The following is a 20,609-nucleotide window of genomic DNA, read 5'->3' on the forward strand; positions in this document are numbered from 1 at the left end:
GTGACGCATAAGGTTTTCGGAGACTTGTTTTTGATCTTCTAAAATCTCATTTAAAAAACCGACAACAATAAATTGCCACTAAAACCAGACACTCTCAAAATGAAAATGGGAATTATGAGGTACCACAGGGATCCATATTAGGCCCGATTTTTTTCATCATTTAAATAAATGATTTTGAGCTAAATGAAAATAGTGAAAGTAATCTGATTTTATATGCAGACGACACTGTCATAAGAACAATAGCTAGAAACAGTGACTTAACCGGTAAAAACCAAGAAGCGTTGGACAAAACAGCAATTTGCCGAGAAAAAAACAGGCTGACTTTAAAAGAAGATAAAACAAAAACAATGGTACTATCTAAGAAGAGCAGCGGTAAATCAGATGTCAAAATGAATGGAAAAATTATTAAAGAAAAACAATCGTTCTGATACTAAGGTTTTCAAATTGACTCTAAATTTTCCTTTACTGATCATACTACAAAAATGGAAAACAAATTGTCGAGGTTTTGTGGGATGTATTACAGGTTGAGGAACTTTTTAGGTAAAGATCAACTACTGAAAGCATATAACGCTTATGTGAAACCCATTTTACAGTGCGGAGTTTTGGCTTATGCGTCAACAGACAGTACAAAATTAGAAACAATTGAACTTAAAATTAAACGGCTCATAAAAATTAATTGTTTTAAGAGAAGAAATGAAAGCATCGAAGAACTAAGATAAAAACGCAAAATATACTTCGTAAACGAACTACATATCTATGAATTAGTAAAGTTACTATGTAAGGATTTGAGTAAAGAGTGCATATCGGCCATTGCCCAGGAAGCTGTAACTGAAAAAATTTTGAATACGGTTTTGAATAAGAAAGTTTTAGCCAGGCATATACCTGTGCAATCAAAGTGTAATCAAAAAACTTCTGTAAAAGTTAGAATTAGAAAACTTTTCAACCTTGTTCTAAAATACTACCCAGATTTTGCAACTAAGTTTCAGAGCTGCACACAATATCATTTACAAATCTTCAACCATGGGTTTTTGGACAGTATTATTCTAGGAAATTATCAACTGTTTTAATTCATTTTTGAGTAGAAATAAAATTTAAAAAAAGATTTGCTGACAAGGGTAGGTATACTGCTGAAATTATCACCTTTTTCACTTCAAAATTTTTTTCCTCTTTGTATCATTAAATCTTTTTTTTTTGATTTTTTGATTAGCAGTCAAAAAAATAACAGAAGTCATAGCAGGATCAAAGGCGCCTGAAAACGGTCTGCATAGTTCCACGGCATTATCGCAATGAGAATTCGTTTGGTTGTAAATGTAGTAATTTTTACAATGATTGGAGTTTTTTTTGGAAGAACTAAATGAGTCTTCATATCAAAATATATTTGATATTGAAACAAAAATTAGCCAATTTAATTGCGATGAGCTTTTTTTTTATTGTTGAACGAAAAGCTCAGAAATAACATTGAACCATTTTTACCAGAAAAAACAATAATTAGAAAAATTTCGAAGCATTGGGTTGATAATGAATTGAAAAATGAAGCATCGAAAAAGCACCGGTTCAGGAATATTTTTTTAAAAACTGAAACCACAGAAGCCAGAAGTAAATTTGAATCTCAAAGCAAATTATTTCGCAAATTTCTGAGTCAGAAAAAAAGCATTTTATCAAAAGCAAATTATGATTGGAATCCAACAACAACAGCAGAGAGTTTTTCCGTCTGTATAATGACCTAACATAAGCTACCAAAATCAACGATCAGGACGATCAGTTGATAAATTTAACGACTTCCTTGCAAATGTTGGAGAAAAGTTAGCGAGGAATTTTAAAATTTTAAAAGAATTAAGATTCAGAAAGCAAATTATATCAATGTTTTTAGCTGACTTAACGCAAAGTGGAATTTCAATTATAATCGAATCGCTAAAAACCAAGTTTAGTTTGGATACATATTTTGGATACATGAGTTATTCAGCAAAAAGTTGCATTTTTTTTTGCATACTCCTTTCTCAAAAATAATTATTAGACTGGCATCAAATTAACCTTCAGATTTTCAGTTTTTTCCTAGATAGTCAGCAGAAATAGATGCGGTTAAATTTTACAAAAAAGAAGATCCTTTAGTAAAATTGGCAACCAGAAATGAGGGAGGTGAGCCGCCGCTCACCCGTGTCAAGGTACTCGACTTTTGGTTAGGCTTTCTCGACCCGAATTTGGCCTTTTGGACCAAACTTTGGCATGGTTTGACCGACCGAAAAATTTACTTGACCATGCTTGTTCCATTTATGATGTCTTTTGACCCGTTTGATCAAAATTAGTTGATTCTTGACACTTTTGTGAGGGTTTTAGATTCATTTCTGAATTCTCCCAAGAAAACAAGATATTTAGCAAAAGTATTTCTGCCCCGCGGATAAATTTTAGACCTGTGAAAAGCGTTTTTTTTTTGGCAGCACCTCTTCACTGAAAATTGCCTCATATCAGTGTCAAAGGCGTCATCAAAAAAGTTTAGAATCAACCGTCCGAAAATGGTTGTCGTAAAAAAATACCATTAGGTGGTATTCTTCGGGCGGCGAGCTGTTCAAACCCCCGGCCCTGCTTCATTGGCCCTGCTTTCACTTTTTGATTTGCACTAAACTTCTTGAAACTTACTTTTTTTGTGCTTGATTTTTTTGCAAACCAGCTTGATCAAAGTTAGGCGGCTAGGTCAAAACAGGACAAATCTTAGTTTGTTGTACTATTTTTTGTTTCTCTTTTGTATTTGGAGCACGAATCAACGCTTAATCTCCTTTTAAATTTTACCCCGACCGCATTGGCTATGAGCCCAGGTTGACCAAAAATGCTTATCATACAATTTTCATAAACGGGAAACTTCTTTTCATACAATTCCATACGTACAAAAAATTGTATGAAAACTCTTTAATAAACATTTTCCCATAAATGAAATTGTATAATAGGTGTTTTCTCCAAAAATCAAAATGCAGTTTTTTGTTTCTAAATTTTGGGTTGTGTTTGCAACCGAACAGAAGTGACAAAGACCTTGATTACTCAAAGCACCAAGGTTGGACATTAACAAAGGTTTATACATTTACAATGCATAAAAAACGACCTGAAAAGTTCACCACATGACTTTCACAAATGATATAACAAAAGTAACATTTAATTTTTGGCAAAATTTTTCAGTGATGATTATTTTAAAATTTTGAATTTTCAAATTATCAGATATTGATCAATACAAAAAAACGCCATACAAAATAAATACGATTTTTCAGCGTTTTTGAAAAAAAATTTTGAGTGAAAAGAAAAAAAGCCATTATTATTGTATCCAGGACTACGTTATGCACACAAAAAATTAAGTTTTGCATGCAAAAAATTTTTTTCAAAAAAGGTTTTTTTTTGCGTACAAAATTCAATTGCGGTTGCAAAAAAAAACAAAACAAAACAAGGGCAAATTTTCAAAATTACTTGAAAATTTTTTTTTGTGTCGCCATCAAAAAATGTCAGTCATACAATTGTCATATATGGCTATAGTATGGAAAGCATTTTTTTCAAAAAAAAATTATTTTAAATCCGTTTTTTTTGTCACCAGTCTGTTCAACTGTTCTCAAAAAACCGCAGAAATGGTTTAATTTTTTCTCTATTGTTTTTCAAAAATGTATGAAAATTTTATGACAAACATTTTCTCTATACACTTGATGTATGGATTGGTATGATAATGATTTTTGTTGTATGGAATTGTATGATAAGCATTTTCGGTGTATGGAGGTCAACCCGGGAGGAATGTACTTTTGCGCGAAGTTGGTTACCACTAATGACCTTCCAATACAATAAGCTCAAGAATTATAAATCATTCTTGGCAAGCGTTTTATCCCAAATCGTCGAGCTTGTTTGGGAGCACGCGTTGAGTTCCCCGTTATACTTAGCGATAAAAAGTGCTTACTTAATCTAATTAAAATTTTCATGGACAATTCTGTGATATTTCATAGATAAATAGTGTAGCGATTTTTTATCGAAAACATTTAAGAATTAGGAATGATTTATCGTTGATTTAGCAATAAAACTATTGAAAAACAGCGCTTTGAGTTTAAGTCAGGGTTGGCTTACTCATAGAGTAATTTTGGATAAGGTACACCACCTGTTCGTACGCTATCGTATTTTTGGGCGGATAGAATCGAACAACTTCTTAGTCTAATACCAATCCTAATCTTTCTCTTATATTTACTAGCCTCAAAAGATCTAGTGTATACTGGTATTGTTATGAGGTTAGAATCAAGAAAGAGCAACTGTTTGAGCCTATTAAGATAAATAGTTTCAGCCTTACAATTTATTGTAAATTTTATTCAAGTATCATGATTGGTTAGTTTTCAGTTACAGTGATATTTATCAAGAAAATGATTGGATAAAAAAAATACTTGTTTTGATCTGGTTCACCCCATCCGGGGTTTATAAAGTTTTTTAAGTTTTAAGTTTGTTCTGGTGAAAATGGATGGAGAAAAGTCTTTATTCCTTTTTTTGAGTAGATTCTGTAAAAGGAGTGAAGAGAGAAGAGGAACAGCTGCTCGTAATGTGGAATAGTCGTCTTAGTAGGGAGAGAGAAAAAAATAGCTTCTCGTGAAGATTGCGTATATTGTAGATGAGTTTAGGGATCGTTTCAAGGCTGCATAATGTATGTGTCGATTCCGTTAATTAGAGCGAGACTACGTGCACTCTCATTTATTCATCAAACAGCGAGATAGGGTTTGACTTCTCTGCGTGAAGCGCCAAGTGACTATGATCCGTACTTCTGAGCTCAAAATCAAATTGGCCTTTATTCTTGCTCAATGGGTACCTTTGGTGAGATATTGAGTCCATTATTTATATCCTGAGAGGGAAGTGACTGAAGCAAGCAAAGCCAACAGATTTGCCATTCCAGATGCGGAATGTCACCGAGTTTTGATTTCCCTTTTGCTGCTCGCTTCTTCATTCTGAGAAATCTTTTATATTATATACATATATATATATATATATATATATATATATATATATATATATATATATATATATGCACCTTGTTAGTGATTTCAGATTTAGTTATGATCTTTGCTATATGTTTTCGCAAAAGTCTTCTAATTAGTTTGGTTTTTTTAAAGAGCTGCTCACCTTAGAGCTACTCTCGTCAAAAATAGTAAAAGTGTGGCTTAAGCGTGATGTAGCGCGTTTGTTGAGGCCGGCTATAGAGCACACTCGGAACGTCCTTTTTTCGTGGGTGAGGCCAGATGGAGAAGTATACTTTTACGCCTCTTTGAAAAGAGTCTTTTTTGCGTTCAACTTTTTTGTTCTGTTTTTATTAGTTTATCTCATTTTTTGCTCTTGGTTAGTTTAGTATTTCGTATTGGTAATGAACAGCTATATTTTTACATCATTGCTACATATCAATTTTCTTGCTTTGCATAAATTATTACCAAATAATTAATATTTATAAAAACAATTCGAAAATTTTTTTTTCAATAAAATCTCTCGAACTTTCATGATTTCTATTTCTCAGAAATAATCATTCAAAAATCGACCAATATTATCAGTTGAAATCATCTCACTCTTTATTCAACACCACAAAATCGCTAATTCATCGCTGAAAAGTTTTTTTTTACAAATTGGGGCGAGAAAAAAATTCTAGTAATATCCTATTCAGCATAAATAACCGATCAACACAAAAACAGTTTTTTCTTTTCATTTTATTTTTCAATTTTTGAAGGAAAAACTAAGTATTCACGCCTGTTTGGTCAAAAATAACCATTTTAGCTCAAATTTTCTAAGCTCGTTTGAAAAAGCTGACAAAGTTTTTCTTCGAATCGAACGTATCAAAATAGGTTCTGAGGACCTAATGATTTTGAATGATATCAATTTCAAATAATGGCATGACGAATAAAAAACAGGAAAGACAAACAGAAGTAAAGAAAAAGATTTTGTAAGGTTATTCTTTTTATAATATAATTCAGTTTTTAGCCTCGTTACCTGAAGTCAGGGGTGGATTTAGGGGGCGGGGGGCGGGGGGGCTTACGCCTTTTCTTCAGGGATTCGACCCCCTGCCAACCCAAAGGGTCCCCCATTTGGTACTTTTTAAAAAATCCATTTTTGGCCGACCGACCCCAAAATTTTCTAAAGGCGCCTATGGCGCCAATATACTAATTTTGAGAGGGGAGCGCGCGCCGAAAAAAACGCGATTTTTTTGGTCAAAGTTTTCCAAAAAGTGCCAAAAAACGGCTTTTTTGACCTGTTTTTTCAAAAATTTGCCTGCGGCAAAGAAAATTTGGCCAAAACAGCCTCTTTTTAGTGCTTAAGGAGAGCTCGGAAAATCAATTTGGTCGACCTAGAAAAAGTCAATTTGGTCGACCTAAAAATAAAGTCAACATTTAGTGCTTAAGGAGAGCTCGGAAAATCAATTTGGTTGACCTAAAAAAAGTCAACAAAAAAGTCAACCTAGATCCGCCCCTGCCTGTAGTTCCCACTGTTTCAAATTCATTTTCATCGGAAAGTCCGAGCAAAGAAGAGGGAATGTGATGAAGTGGGATCAAAAATTTTCCCTCATACTTCCCCTTTCACCGCTCCCAGCTACAGTAAAATGTAGTGACAAGAGTCAAGAAGGTGGCTAAATGCTCACGTGACCATCTCTGAGTCTGCTTTGTTGCTCCCATTTATATTTTGCGGATAAAAATTAAAAGGAATCCGGTTTTTAATGTGTAATTAAAATCAGTGGCCCAAAATTTTTGACCAAATACTGTGAAATGAAATTCGACCTACTCCCATAATTACTTGTTGAACCCGATTTTGAGCGTTAAAAAAAAGAGAAAAAAGGAAAAAAGGAAAAAAAAAGAAAAAAAACAAAAAAACCCAAATACAAAGATTCTCTTCATTTTTCAGTTGATCGGAACAAAAAGGCTAATCATTTAATACCCATAGTGGTAGAATACTACAATACTTCAGGTTCTCTTGCATTTTTTTATTTATGAAATTTATTAACCGTATTTGGGAAGTGTATGACTACACTTTTTGATCAACTCGGGTGCGCAGCTAATTTTCGTCATTTTTGTCGGCCAAATATAATTGATACAGTTATTAGGTTTCTGAAAACTTTGTATCGCAAAATGTTTCAACTTTTTAGCGAATTTTGTTTCAATTAGAATATTTATATTGTGCACACGGGAGGATTTCGGATTTTCTCGAGGGGAGAGGTTTTTGACGAAAACTTTTTGGATAATTTTTTTCGACCGAAATTGACCTTCGGATCTCTTTCCAAGCCCTAAAAATACCCTGTTTTGGCCAAATTTTTTGCGCCACTGGCTAATTTTAATAAGGCGTTTTTAGGTAGTTTTTGGAATTTTTGACCAAAAATCGCACTTTTTTACAGCGAGCTCTTTTTTATGAATGGTTGCGTCATATGGTTTGAAATTGTAGAAGATTATATGTAAAAGTATTGGGAAGAGTATTCGTGCATTTCTTCTGCATTTCATCGCCATTGAGATTAAGATGATCTCAGCATGACCTCAAGTTTATAAGCAAATTTTAACGGAGCAAAACTGCTCGTATTTGTGCAAAACTCGGAAAGTTCCGATTGCACTTATAGACCTTATTGTTCCGACTTTCGTAGCGAAGGTAATCAAATATTTGTGCTCGGGGTGGATTTTTTTTTCTTCAGACTATTTTGACTTTTTAACTAGCCATTTTTGACAGAATTTTTTTATATCATTCAAAAGGTATAATTGTCCTGAGCTTAAAATTGAAAAAAGTATATTTCACCTGTGATCAGTTTTGGTAAAGTTATGGGGGTTTAACAATTGCCATTTTGGCCAATTTGGGACAATTAACGCGCGATATATTTCGCGCTATTATTGCGTGAGCGGAGAGTTAATCCGTCTTAAAAATCGTTCCAAATTGGTGAAAGAAGATACCCACGACATAAGATACCATAATAAAATAACAAAAAACCTGAGAATTGAAAATAAAGCGGTTAGTCGATCAAAGAAAAAACAAAGCGTCGGTTGAAATCAAAGAAACGGCAAAACTTTTGCTGCACAAATTTCGAACATAAATGAACTTGCTAATCACTTGGCCTTTAAAATGAAACTCAAACTTCAAAACAGCTTAGACTATAATTGAACTTGAAAAAAATTTCCAATTAATCAAAACTAACTTTTTCAAAAATGGCCTGATTTTCCAGACAACTCAAGTCGGTACAAAATTGAAATTGAGTTTTTGCAAAATTCTAAAGCTTTCAAATCATTTTCATTACGAAACACTTGCCATTCTATTTGATAAAAAATATTAATTCTCAATTTTGATCAACTTTTTTTCGCTAGGCGCAATACTCAAAGGGCCGTGAGGCCCCTACCCCCAACCTAGCGTCCCGTAAATAAGAGCAATTGCTCTGGGATCAAATTGCTAGAGACAGCATTTTCGAATGCGAGTCGTAGTATTGCGTTTCGGCGTTCTCCGGGAGGGTGCAAGGAGACGTCTATAAAAAAGTTGATCAAACAAATTTAAATTTAGGAAAAATTAGGCAAAAACAAACAAAATTTAATAGGTTAAATGGGCAAGTGGGCGAATATAAGACAATAAGTTAGAGTCTGTGAATGAACTTGTTGTCTGTTGAACTTTTTCATTCAGATCACGGTACTTCTTCCGGGATAATTTGATAGTGCCGCTGGATGCCTTCAAAATGTTGAACATTTGATTGTAGGAATCCAGTTGAATTTTTTCGAGAAACGTATGTATTGAAGGATGGCTGCCTTGAAACAAAGCGGTTACACCTAGATGCCACCCTTCAACTGCATTTGTGGTTCGGGCTAGACCACACACAGCGTTTTTATAATGGTTCCAAAGAAAAATAGGAAAAAGAGTTTTTCGGCCAATCAAATCGCATCTAATGTACGTTTTTTTGGAAATAAGCAGTGAGCTCGTCTAATGGTATCTTTTGTCATGGGAGCTTTTTGTATGGTATCTTTTGTCCTGACACCAGAAGCTTACTTGCCATAATTGATTTGTTACAAGGAGCGAAATCTATCCTTTTGTACTTTATATGGCGTGTCGGGGGATGATTTTTATAAAAAATTTCAAATTTTAGAAAATTTTGTCTTTTTTTTCTTACATTTATTTTTTTAATGTTATTACTGCTCCATAAACCCTTAAAAGGCAGTCAGAACATTCAGGGCTTCGCCTTGATACGAGCAGTCTTGTTTAAATTTAAAAAAGTTCAGTAAGCAATGATTTTGGATAGCATTTTATCCAAAGCAAAAGTTGGGTTGTTTTTGGTTCTAACATTGAGCAGTCACAGAAACCAATGGCATAGCCTACATTCAAAACCTTAATAAAATAACAAGTAGGGACTCAATTGAAATACTCAATTAATAAAGCTCAATTGGCATACAAATTTACCTTTTTTTTGAGTGTTCATAATTGTTTTTTGAGCTTTTATTCCATAAATTACAATAAAATTCACTAAAATCGCTGTTTCTTAACACTTCTTTTTATGTAAAATGATTTCTGGACAAAAATTAATATTTGAGGCTGAATGAAATTGTAATCGATGTCAAAATTTGATGAACCAAACGTATTTTCTCAAAAAATTAAATTTTAGGTGAAAAATCGTGATAAGTTTTTAGAGTAACAGCAAATAAAGTTCCTTATATTCATCAAATGGTCTCGAGTATCTGAAAAAGACATATATAAAACATATAAAAACATATATAAAAGACATAACTGAAAAGATATACAGTTTCAATTTTGTTTCGTGGCCACCAACTAGTTTTAAGTGACACCTGGTCGCTATCATGGAACAAATTTCATTAGTGACACCTGGTCGCTATCATGGACCAAACTTCACGATAATTTTTTCAAATTCAGGTTTAAATCATTTCAAAAAAACTTCTGTAGGTGAATTTTATTCAACATTTCGAAGACGAATTAAACCAATCATTAAAAATTTTGTAAGTAACAGAAATTATAATTATTGGTTCAATTTTTATCAACCCAGTTTCGAACTTTTCAAAAAAAGTTTGTCTGTTTTTTTTTTACATCATCTGAGTGATCAAAGGCGGATCTAGGATTTTCTTGAAGGAGAGTGCAACGGAGAGTGCCCTAAAAAAAATCAAAAATTTTGTCGACCTTTTTTAAGCTCCTCAAAATTGATTTTCTGAGTTTTCCCAAGTCACTAAAAAGATCCTGTTTTGGTCAAGTTTTCTGAGCCGCAGGTGATTTTATGAAAAAAAAACAGGCCAAAAAGAGCGTTTATAGGCTTTTTTGGGCAGTTTTGACCAAAAATTTCCGTGTTTTCGGCGCGCTCTCTCCCCTCAAAAATGGCATATTTTGGCGCCAAAGGCGTTTTAAGAAAAATGTAAAAATTTAAGGCCATCCAGCCAAAAATTGAGGTCTTAAAATAGTAGCAAAAGGGGCACCTTTTGCTTGGGTAGCCAGGATGTCGAATGACCAAGGAGATGGGGCGTCCTCACCCGACCCCTGCCCCCTAAATCCGCTACTGAGAGAGATGGTGATGATTGATTGACCCGGTTTGAAATTGTTAGAACAAACGGTTAAAAAGAACAGGCTTAAACTAGAATATTATTTTGTGCAAAATTGTTTGATTGAACTATTATTAGTAAAGCAAAGAACTCTACAAGTTTTTGGAGATATGAGTTTTTGATTTAAAGTGGTTTTTTGGCAGAAATATGAAATTTGAGGCTCATCAATCTATATCGGTTGACGCAGGATGCGGTCATGAATTTATGATTTTTCAATTAATTATCAGAAAGGGTGTTTAGAGCTGTTTTTACGTAACTGATTCTTATTGCCTCAAATAACCAATAATTACAAAGTGCAACAAGGATAGCCGGTAACTGTGTTAATATCACAAAATGTTCAACATAGTTTGGGGTAGGGGTTGGGGGGAGGCGGCAGGGGATTTAGGAAAAAGAAATTACTATGAATTACAAAACAAAAAAGAAGCTGTTAAAAAGTTTCGAAAAGCTTTTTCTTTTCTGATTTTTAAAAATTGTTTAGTTCCTTGGAAGAAAGAATTGAAGCTTCGAGAATATGTTTGCTAGAATAAAATTAAATTTCAATCGGCTTGTATAAATATTTTTCTCTTACGAAACCTACTCGTCGGTTTATTTGTCAATCGAATCACGAGGGAAAAGGCTTCAAAATGATATAGCACTCGACCCATTCTGGTGATTTTTGTGGTATCTGATTATTTTGCGTGGCAAAAAGATTTGAAAAAACTAAAATATTTTGAGAAAACCCTGATTACAAAATTGAAAATTCTAAATGGTTTCTATTGTTAGATTAAATTTAAGTTTTTACTTTTTGTGTCTAACCGAATCTAAAATATTACATAACATAACCAATTCAAAACAATTTCTTTGAAGTTTAAAAATTACTTATAGGTAAGTGATCTAAAAGTATTTTGAGCTCTTTTTCCATCTCTCCTCCTACCCCCCCCCCCCCCCCAACCTCACATAATCATCAAGTTTATAGTGTAAAAAGACATCCTACAAGGTTGGTTACGAAGACCACGCAGTTTGACCTCCGTACCCCGAAAATGCTAATCGTACAATTCCATAAATCAAGTGTATCGAACAATTCAAAAAATGGTTAAAAAAGATATAAACTAATTTGTGTGTGCGGCTGTTTGATTCTAATAAAACAGTTTGGTTATGAGCAAACCGGCACAACAAAAAATTTGAAATGGCGACACAAAAATTTAATTTTGAGATTGCCCTATTTTTTGTTTGCTTTTTTCAACCGCAAATCGACTTTTGCACTCACACAAACATTTTCCAAAAAAAATTTTGCAGGGAAAATTAAATTTTTTGTATGCTGACCGTAGTCCTGGATACACTAATGTTGGATGTTTTTTCTTTTGGGTTAAAAACTATTTTCAACGACGCTGAAAACTCGTATTTCGTTTGTATTACGTGTTTGTAAATGCCTTGATCAATAAAAAGAATCATCATTAAAAGTTTTTGCCAAATTTTAAAAGTTTATTTCTTTCGTTATACCATTTGTGAAAGACAATTCAGGTCGTTTTCAATGCATTGTAAATGCAAGACTGTCCAACCTTTGGTGCTTTGAATATACCAAGGTATTTTTCACTTGAGTTCGGTAACGAACACAATGCAAAATTTTTCAGAAATCAACTTTTTGGTTCATGGAAAAGTACTTATCATACAATTTCTCATATATGGAAAAATGCTTATCATAGAGATCCCATAAAAATTTCTGTACGTATGGAATTGTATGATAAAAAGTTTGGGTCAACCCGGGGCAATTATGTTTGTCATGACTTAAATACCCTGAATGTCAAATTTCATAACAATCGGACAAAATTTATGCTGATTTGGTTAAAAATGGTTTATAGAAATTAAGTTAATCGATAAGGAGAGATCTAATTAAACTAAACAATCAAGGAGAAGTGAAAGGTACTCATTATTTCGTGTAACCTTGAATGACGACAATACAGTTGAAGTAGCAATTGTTGCATTAACAATATTGCTGTCGTACAAATTAAGCTGTTTCTTGCTTTGTTCGATCTTGAAATCATCGTAAAGATTTTTTAAATCAATATTTTTATAGTCCTGGGAAATGGACAGGCGCAGCTAAGATTTTTAAGAGGAATTATTAAAAAGATCAAACAAAGCAGCGAACTGTTTTAGTCGTTTAAAGAGTCCATATCCATCTTCAGAGTTTCTTTTTTCAGCATACTGTTCTAGTTTCTTCTTTTTCTAGTTTTTATTATTTGTAGCAAATTCCTTTTTTTTAGTTTTCATGATTTTGTTGCAGTTTCTTTTTTCGGTTTTTCTCATTTTGTTGCAGTAGAATTTCTTTCAGTTTTCATAATTTTGTTGCACTTTCCTTTTTTTCAGTTTTCATCATTTTGTTGAAGTTTCGCATCTTCCATAGATACGAAGCCACTGTTCAGCTGTGACTTCCCAATTTCAACTGGACGACGAGGAGGAATCATTACAGTTTGGGGAAAAGGATAAGGCGACGAAGTCATAGCCATCTGTTGAGCCACTTCCTTAAATTAAACTGAAGGTGTTGTTACTGTTACGAATTTTGAAGACTTTTTCGTTTTATTCTATCAGAAAAATATGCTGTCTTGAGCTGAAATTTGTTGTCCGGATTCACCAATAATTTTTTTTTTTGGAATTTTATTGGGTTTGAAGAATTAAAAATTCTAATCTGGCCGAATTGGTATAGTTAACGCGCGATATGATGCGTTCGTATAACTCGCGCAAGCAGCGAGTTATAGCATTTCAATTTAAATTGAAGTTTTTTATTTGGTCCTATTAATACAATATCAGACGCTAAATACATCCTTACACCCTTAAACACTCTTAGGTATAACCTAAAACAAGTCTGCTCGTATCTCAGGGCAAAGCCCTGAATGTTTCCACTGTCCCCTAATTCCTATCAAATAATTTTCAGGAAAAGAAAATATTGAAAACCTATAAACTTTGAACTATTCAAAGTGTAAACTGTTGAGTCGTACGAAATTAATACGACCAATTAGCTAGCCTCAATTCAATTTGGAGCAATTTTGTTGTGCTGGATAATTCGCCACGCATAAATAGTTCGCGTTACGCTCTCAGCATTATGAATAAGCTTTTCAAAGCGCGCATAACTTAGTTCAGAACATGGCCAATGTACTAATTTGCAAGCCCCAGAGCTTGACAAAAAAGAATCGAAGGTAAAATATCTTCTTGAATTCGAACTCAGAATGTTGATATCTTCAAGTGGGTTTTAAAATTTTTGTTCAAAATTATGGTTTTGACTGGCGAAAACTGACTCAATAAAAAAACTACATCGATCATAAAAATTCGGTTTCTTCGAAAGTTAGAACAAAAAAATGTGAAAAAAAACCTGATTATTAAGGGCATCCGTAATTTTCAGGGATATACAAGCAAGCTTGTTTTTTATGCTTTTTCTGCTACAAAAACGCGCTAATTTTGGTTGCCGAAGTGTTTATCGACCATTTTTCCGCGATAATTCGTGCTTTTCAGTCAGTGCAGTTTTCATAACAATTTGGCTTCAAAATGAATGCTTCCAGTTCAAATGTATAAGTATTTTGAATAAAAAGTGTTTTTTTTTAAATAATGTATATAATTTGGCCAATCTTGCGCACAAGCTCGTGAATTCAGTACACTTTTAAAGAGCAAAGGCTTCTTTTTATCGTTATGAATTTAGACGATCACGCAAATCACAAGCAAATAAAAGAAAAAAGGTATAATTTTAAACTTTATTCGATTCCGACATTGCTTTTCCAGGGTGGAAAACAGAAGAGACACTATATATTTTGAAAATTTTAGGCTCAACCCAACTTATACGTTTTTGTCCAGCACGACGGATAACTAGGTTCAAATACCTAGTGATTCGCGTATATCGAAGAAAACGAATACTTCAAACTTTTTCGGTGTTTCTAATCAGCACGATCTCTGGTCTGCTGTAGCTGTCGCGCACTCTCATACTAAGTGAACATGCTTAAGTCTCAACCTGGTAACAAAATCTTTTAAATGCTACATAGTTACTTAACATATAGTCAAAATTTATTCAAAATGAAAGATTTGCATCTGCTTAACAAGGAAAATAAAAATCCTGCAATTTTGTTTTTTGGGAAAACTTATTTCAAATATTGATTAAATTGAATAAAATTTTACAGTTAAAAAAAATTCAAGCCATTTTTTCATTTTGGTCTGGTTGATCTTATAATTGATTTTTCATCATAACATTCATGCTCTCCTCTTTTCCTCATTGCCATTAACTGTGCCTATGCCAATAACGGGTAGGGCAATGACAACGTAAAAAAAACGAAAAACAAAAACACTACGAGGCCAAACTGTGAACTGGATAGGCGCACAATTTTGTGTCTGTCTGTTCCTGGATTCCATCAAATAAAACAAAAGAACTAACTAAGATCAAATAGCGCGTCCTTGTTGCGGAAGCCGCTTATCATTCTAAAAAAACAGTTTGGCCTCCTAATGAAGAATCAGTCCGTTCGAGTCCCAAAAAAAAACAGTTCAGATTCAAGTCTCCTTTTTGCTTCAACCAATTTGAAAAATCTGATTGAAAGTGTCTGCGAGGTCTTTAAATTAATGAATTTGTGCAAACATATCAGTATGTCAATCTGATTTGTGTACCCGTAAGGGCTTGATAAAGCAGTCCTATAGACCGTTTGTTACTCTTTATCCTATTGGCAATCGTGCATAACCTTTGGAAAGATAGTTTTTCCATTTTTATTCATTTTTACGTGTTTGAATCAGTTGGAAACATGTTGAACACACGGAAACAGGTCTAAGTAAAATGAAATTAGAAAACTATGACTGAATAGTACGATGGATGTGAGGTTTAACCTTGAGATAAAGATTAGTTGCAAATCGCAAAAAGCAAGGAACATTGACCCAAACTTGGTACTAAGTTTGGATTTTTCTACAGAAATTTTTTGACCATTTTATATGAATTTAAGTAAATTGGAAAGAATATGAGAACTGTATTCTTCGCCACGCATGAAAATTTGCATATTGAAATTAGAATAATTAAAGCGAGTTTTTTAAAACGCATTTAGACGAGTGCGAGGACGCATATTAGATGCAAGCTGTCAAATAATTATTCGTAAGTTCGACCTGAATAGAAAACGACACATAACAAGAACTGTTTTCAATTTCTTCGAATGGCGAAAAAGAATGTTTTGAATTGTATTCGACAATGTGTCTGGCGGACAATTTGAACAGAACGTTGTTAAGCAAATTTCGACCAAAATCTAGAAATATTACTATGCAGAGCAAACTTCAAAGTTCTACGACGTTCCCGCGATAAGATTTCATTTAGTTGCAAATGTAATGAAATTAACGGTGAAAAGAATCTTCATTAAAAACAATTTTTTATGGTTATTAAAACTCAGCGCTAAGCAAATTTAATTGCATGAATTCTCATCAATTAGTCAGACTGATTAAACGAGCTGAAAATCTTTCAATCTGTGATGAATTAGCAATCAGTCAACGGTGCAGAAATAAATGAAAGAAACACTGAAAATTAAAGATTATGTGCTACTTCAACTTTGTTGTATCATTTAATTTATAAGAAATCAGCGTTTGAATAAGTATTTGATTTTTATTATGAGCAAAAAACATTCACTCACTGAATACTTTCGTCAGATTTTTGCATTTAGCAAAATCAATTAGGCAGAGTTGCTAAGAACAAATAAAAATTTCTTTAAGTTATTTATGTAAAGACTTCAGCAGCAGTTTTGAAGACTTGACATTATGTGCTTTTATGTCCAGTTAGTACATTTTTTTAAACTTGCTTTCATTTTCTTTCAATTAAAACAACTAAAAATTTAGGCCGATGCAATTCTTACAAGAAAAAATATTAAGATCAGATTCGTTTTTTAAATTATGGCTGATTAGCTTCCAAATATTTTTGAGTTTTATTTTGTTTGAATAAAAACTTTGACCAATTTTAACTTAAACAAGGTGAATGAAGAATCAGTGGCTCTCTCAGAGTTGAATCCTGATGCAAAAAATATATGTAAAAAACCTTAATAATCTTTAAAAAAATAATTACCCAAAAAGTACTTCACCTGAGTTTAGACTGCAGCAGCGCGGGAACTCAACATAGTTCCTGATCCAATCATTAAGCGGATTTTTTTTTTATTTAAGATGATTTTTCTTTTTTAATTGCAGCTAAACTGTATATATACTTAATCGATACGGTACTTTTTTCGATGATACCGTTGAAAAGCTACATACCCTTTCTTTCTCCGACTGATGTTGTTGTTCCGACACTGCTCCGGGGTAGGTGGCCCCTTCTGCTGGAGGTAGAGGGGGAAAATATCCGGGGGTGGGAGGGTACATAGGTGTCTGGATTCGGAACTGGACACTTGCAGCTCTAGGGTTACTTGCAGCTGGCCAGTTTTCTAGAATCAAGTAGTTCGTTTTTTTTCATGATAATCAGATCTACTGCAACACATGCTGGAAAAAACATGTGACATAACATTGCAATAATTAATACACAATATTAAACAGCTGAAAATTTAAAGGCAACAAAATGATGGGAAATTTTCAGCAACTCATTTCAGCAAACTGTGCATCCATAGTTGTTCCATTATCCGTTTTTCAACAGATGGTCGACAAAATGTGTCAAAAAAAACTTAATTAAATAAAAACAGTCTGTAAAATCTGAAATAGCAATAAACCTCAAGGAAAAATTATAGATTGTTTTTGAGCAAAATGAAAAAAGTCTCTTTAGTTAATCCTTAGAAACAATAATATGCACGCCGCTTGGAGTTTTGCTTTGGTTCTGTTTTTTGCTTTTTATTCTTGATTTTCGAAGAATTTTTGCAGTCTTTTTTCAATAGTGTCTATATGATCTAAGTTATAAAAAAAGTAGGCGAATACGTTTTGCTAATAGAGAAACCATCCGACAGGCTGATTCTTTTTGGTTTTGTACCAAGCGAACTAAATTTTAAACGTACAATTAAATATAATGTATGGTTGTAAGTTTGCGGTCTCAAAATATAATTATATTTATAATGAAACAAACTCATACCTACCATTGGTGCTTCGCCGTCTCTTCCGAAGGGCCACGAGTGTACCAAGTGCTCCGAAGACACAACAGAAAAACAGAGCAGTCGGAAGTCCCACGCGGATTCCGTAGAACCACGAGTTAGCCCTATGCGCGATGCGAAAAAGATCAAAAATAAAAAGATGAAAAACATATAAAAAACCCGCACAAAAAATAGGACTTTATGAGGGTAATCTCAATACAGGAAAACGGCTAAGTAAATCTATTCATCAATTGTTGTTGTTTTCTATTTTTTGCTTTCAGCAGGTAAAAGTTCCTTTGAAATGTGCTCTGAAAAATATTTTGGTGGGGTTCTTCCGCGTAATTCTAGATAGTACAGTAGCTCAAAAATGCCTATATCTGACTATATCCACTGCATTCATTTCTCAAAGCTTAGCTTAACTGATGCTTTTTTAAGCAGTTTTTTTCATCTGAGATCAAACGACCAAAAACTTATTCATTACGAGGCCAAACCGTGCACAAGACAGGCTCACCTCTCGGTGTCTAAGTCATAAATGCAGATAAAAGTCTGCAAAAAAATTCCAAATTCTGAGTCAATTCCACTTACAAATATCCCGTGGATTTTGTAACTTTTTCCCGCACCTTGTATATGTAGCTAGTTGTTCTGGATTTTGAAAAATAACCAAACTCCTCAAACTGTAAGCGGATTCTACAAATTTAAGCAATTTAAGCAATTTCTACAAAGTCGACTTAATTGTAATTTATAATAGAAAAATGTATGTGAATTCAGTAAAGTGAAAACAGATTCCACAAAAACAAGCCAATTCCAAAACCAATTTAATATACGTTGTGCTGAATCCATAATTATTTTGTACGGTAAAGTTTTCGGATTTCGCTATTTTTGTTCCGGTTTCCACAAATTCGGCTGCTTTTGAATCAATTTTCAGCAAAACAGTGTTATAGCTATTTGCTCGTCAAATCTAAAAACGCAAAAAGAGCAAAGAAAAGCAGTGGATTTTGCGACAAATTTGTTTTCAGCCTGTTGCGGAATCTGCTCACAATTCGCAAAACACACAATTTGGAAGAAAAATAGTTGATACTTAGGATTCGATAAGCCTTAAATAAATCAAAATATTGTGCAATGTTGATTTGATTAATGAAAATTTCAAATAAAAAGTCTAACGATTTTCGAAAATCATCATTTTTTTGAAAAAAAAACAATAAATTATGAATAGAAGCAAAAATGGCAAATTCTTCCTTTTTAAATATAAAAAAACCCAACTTAACATAATTTGAAACAAAACAGATTATTAAAAGCATCAAGTTTGGAACCTTAGCGATTCAATTATCAAAATTACTTGTCCGCAGAAAAAAAAGTTAACGAAACAAAAAACACTTTATGAGCAAATGCAAAAGCTTTTTCTGTTTGTATTAAACTCTTTACGGCCAAAAACCAAAGCTATTTTTGAAGCTTCAAGAATACATTTTCCTGGAATGAAACTAAGTTGTTCACCGCTTATTTTTTTTCTATACAATTCCTACATGCTCTCTTTATTCGCTAAAAAATATGCCAAAAAAGCAAAAAAAAGAATAGTTTTCCTCGCTACGGAAATGAATTATTGAGAGTTTTTTTTATGTCGTTCGAATCAAAAAGCCTGAAAAAGCTTCATTATGATATCTCACTCGACCCATTCTGATAATTTTTGTGGTGCCTGATTTTGCGGGGTGAAAATAATGAAAAAAAAAACAAAAAAAAACATTAATTTTTTTCGCCATTATCAGTGGTGGGATCAAATGAAAGCGTATCGAAGGGACATTTCCTGTTGTTAGCTTTAGTTTTGGCAAAAACTGTGATAATCTTCTTTTAAGATGGATTTACCTAGACAATGACTTGACCAACATTTACGCACGAACTGCTCTCGCAATTGATACAGTACTTCCGAGATTCAGAGTCAAGATGAAAATTAAGGGAAAAATTTTGATTACAAAAAACGAAAAAAATCTTATTCAAAACTAAGGCCAGAATGGATCTTCGATGACTGCTTGCACCGGAGTTCCATGGATAAAAATCGATTATAATGGAAAAATGTTGTCTAAAATGTTGTCATTATAACCATTATTGTTGCAAATTCAGACCACGTAATCGATTTTGTGGTCATTAAAATCGATTTTTTTTTCGAAAAAAAAATCCATTATAATCCGTTATAATCTATTTTTTTCTCCAATATAATTGATTAGTTTGTCGAGAAAATCCATTATAAACCATTTTATTTCGCTAATTAGGCTATTCTATTTTTAGTTCTAATTATGCCTGGAAGAAAAAAGCAAGTTTAAAGATGTAAAATTACTCTGGAAATTACGAATGACTCATTTGTCATGAGTACACTATATAAAGATAAATTTTCATGTTTTGTCTCGAAGAAGCCTAATCTGAGGTCGCACGATTTAAAAAATTTTATCGAAAATTTGAAAAAAAAAATACTTTAAAGAAAATAGTATTTATTCTGAGTTACACAACTGACATTGTTAACAGTTATTCTGAAAAGTTTATGGAAGAATTGCGCAATTATAATCGAGATTAAAATTGATTAAAATTTGATTTTTTTGCTACAAAACAAATTTCATTTTCCTTCAAAAATGATCGATTATATAATCGATTACAATTGGATTTTATTGATTCAAAAAATAGTATCACTATAATCCATTTTCAATCGATTATAATTGAATATTTTTGAAATTTATTGAGACAGACCCGGAAAATTCAATATAATCAATTATTATCCATGGAGCTCCGGTGCGGGTGCAACATATAAATTTGAAGAGCAGAAACAACCTTTAAGAGTGTGCATGGTAACCAGTTAACAAGCAAATACAATTTCTTTGATTGCGGCTCTTTCATTGTCCCTATCACAACCTGTGATTTCGACACAATGAAAATTACAATAAAAGGGTCCGAGTTTTTTTTGAAAACTTGCTTACTTGTTAAACCATGTCAAAAAGATATAGTAATAATAAGGTGTAATAATGGACTCATTGCGCTTAATTTTACTGTTTTCTTTACGGTCGGGCTCTGATTT

At 33.0% G+C, this 20,609-nt stretch overlaps 1 protein-coding gene across 1 annotated transcript in view; it reads right to left on the bottom strand.

Annotated features, from left to right (window-relative positions):
• Window positions 1–12,650: 12,650 nt before the first annotated feature.
• LOC134846536 (uncharacterized) overlaps window positions 12,651–20,609 on the bottom strand; it is a gene marked incomplete in the record, with an annotated part of 11,670 nt that continues 3,711 nt past the window's right edge. The window contains 3 exon segments of the mRNA XM_063863915.1: window positions 12,651–13,030; window positions 16,758–16,924; window positions 17,561–17,679. Coding sequence (XP_063719985.1) covers window positions 12,872–13,030; window positions 16,758–16,924; window positions 17,561–17,679 — 445 coding nt within the window.

Source organism: Symsagittifera roscoffensis, chromosome 5, assembly GCF_963678635.1.
Source record: "Symsagittifera roscoffensis chromosome 5, txSymRosc1.1, whole genome shotgun sequence".
Taxonomy (NCBI): domain Eukaryota; kingdom Metazoa; phylum Xenacoelomorpha; order Acoela; family Convolutidae; genus Symsagittifera; species Symsagittifera roscoffensis.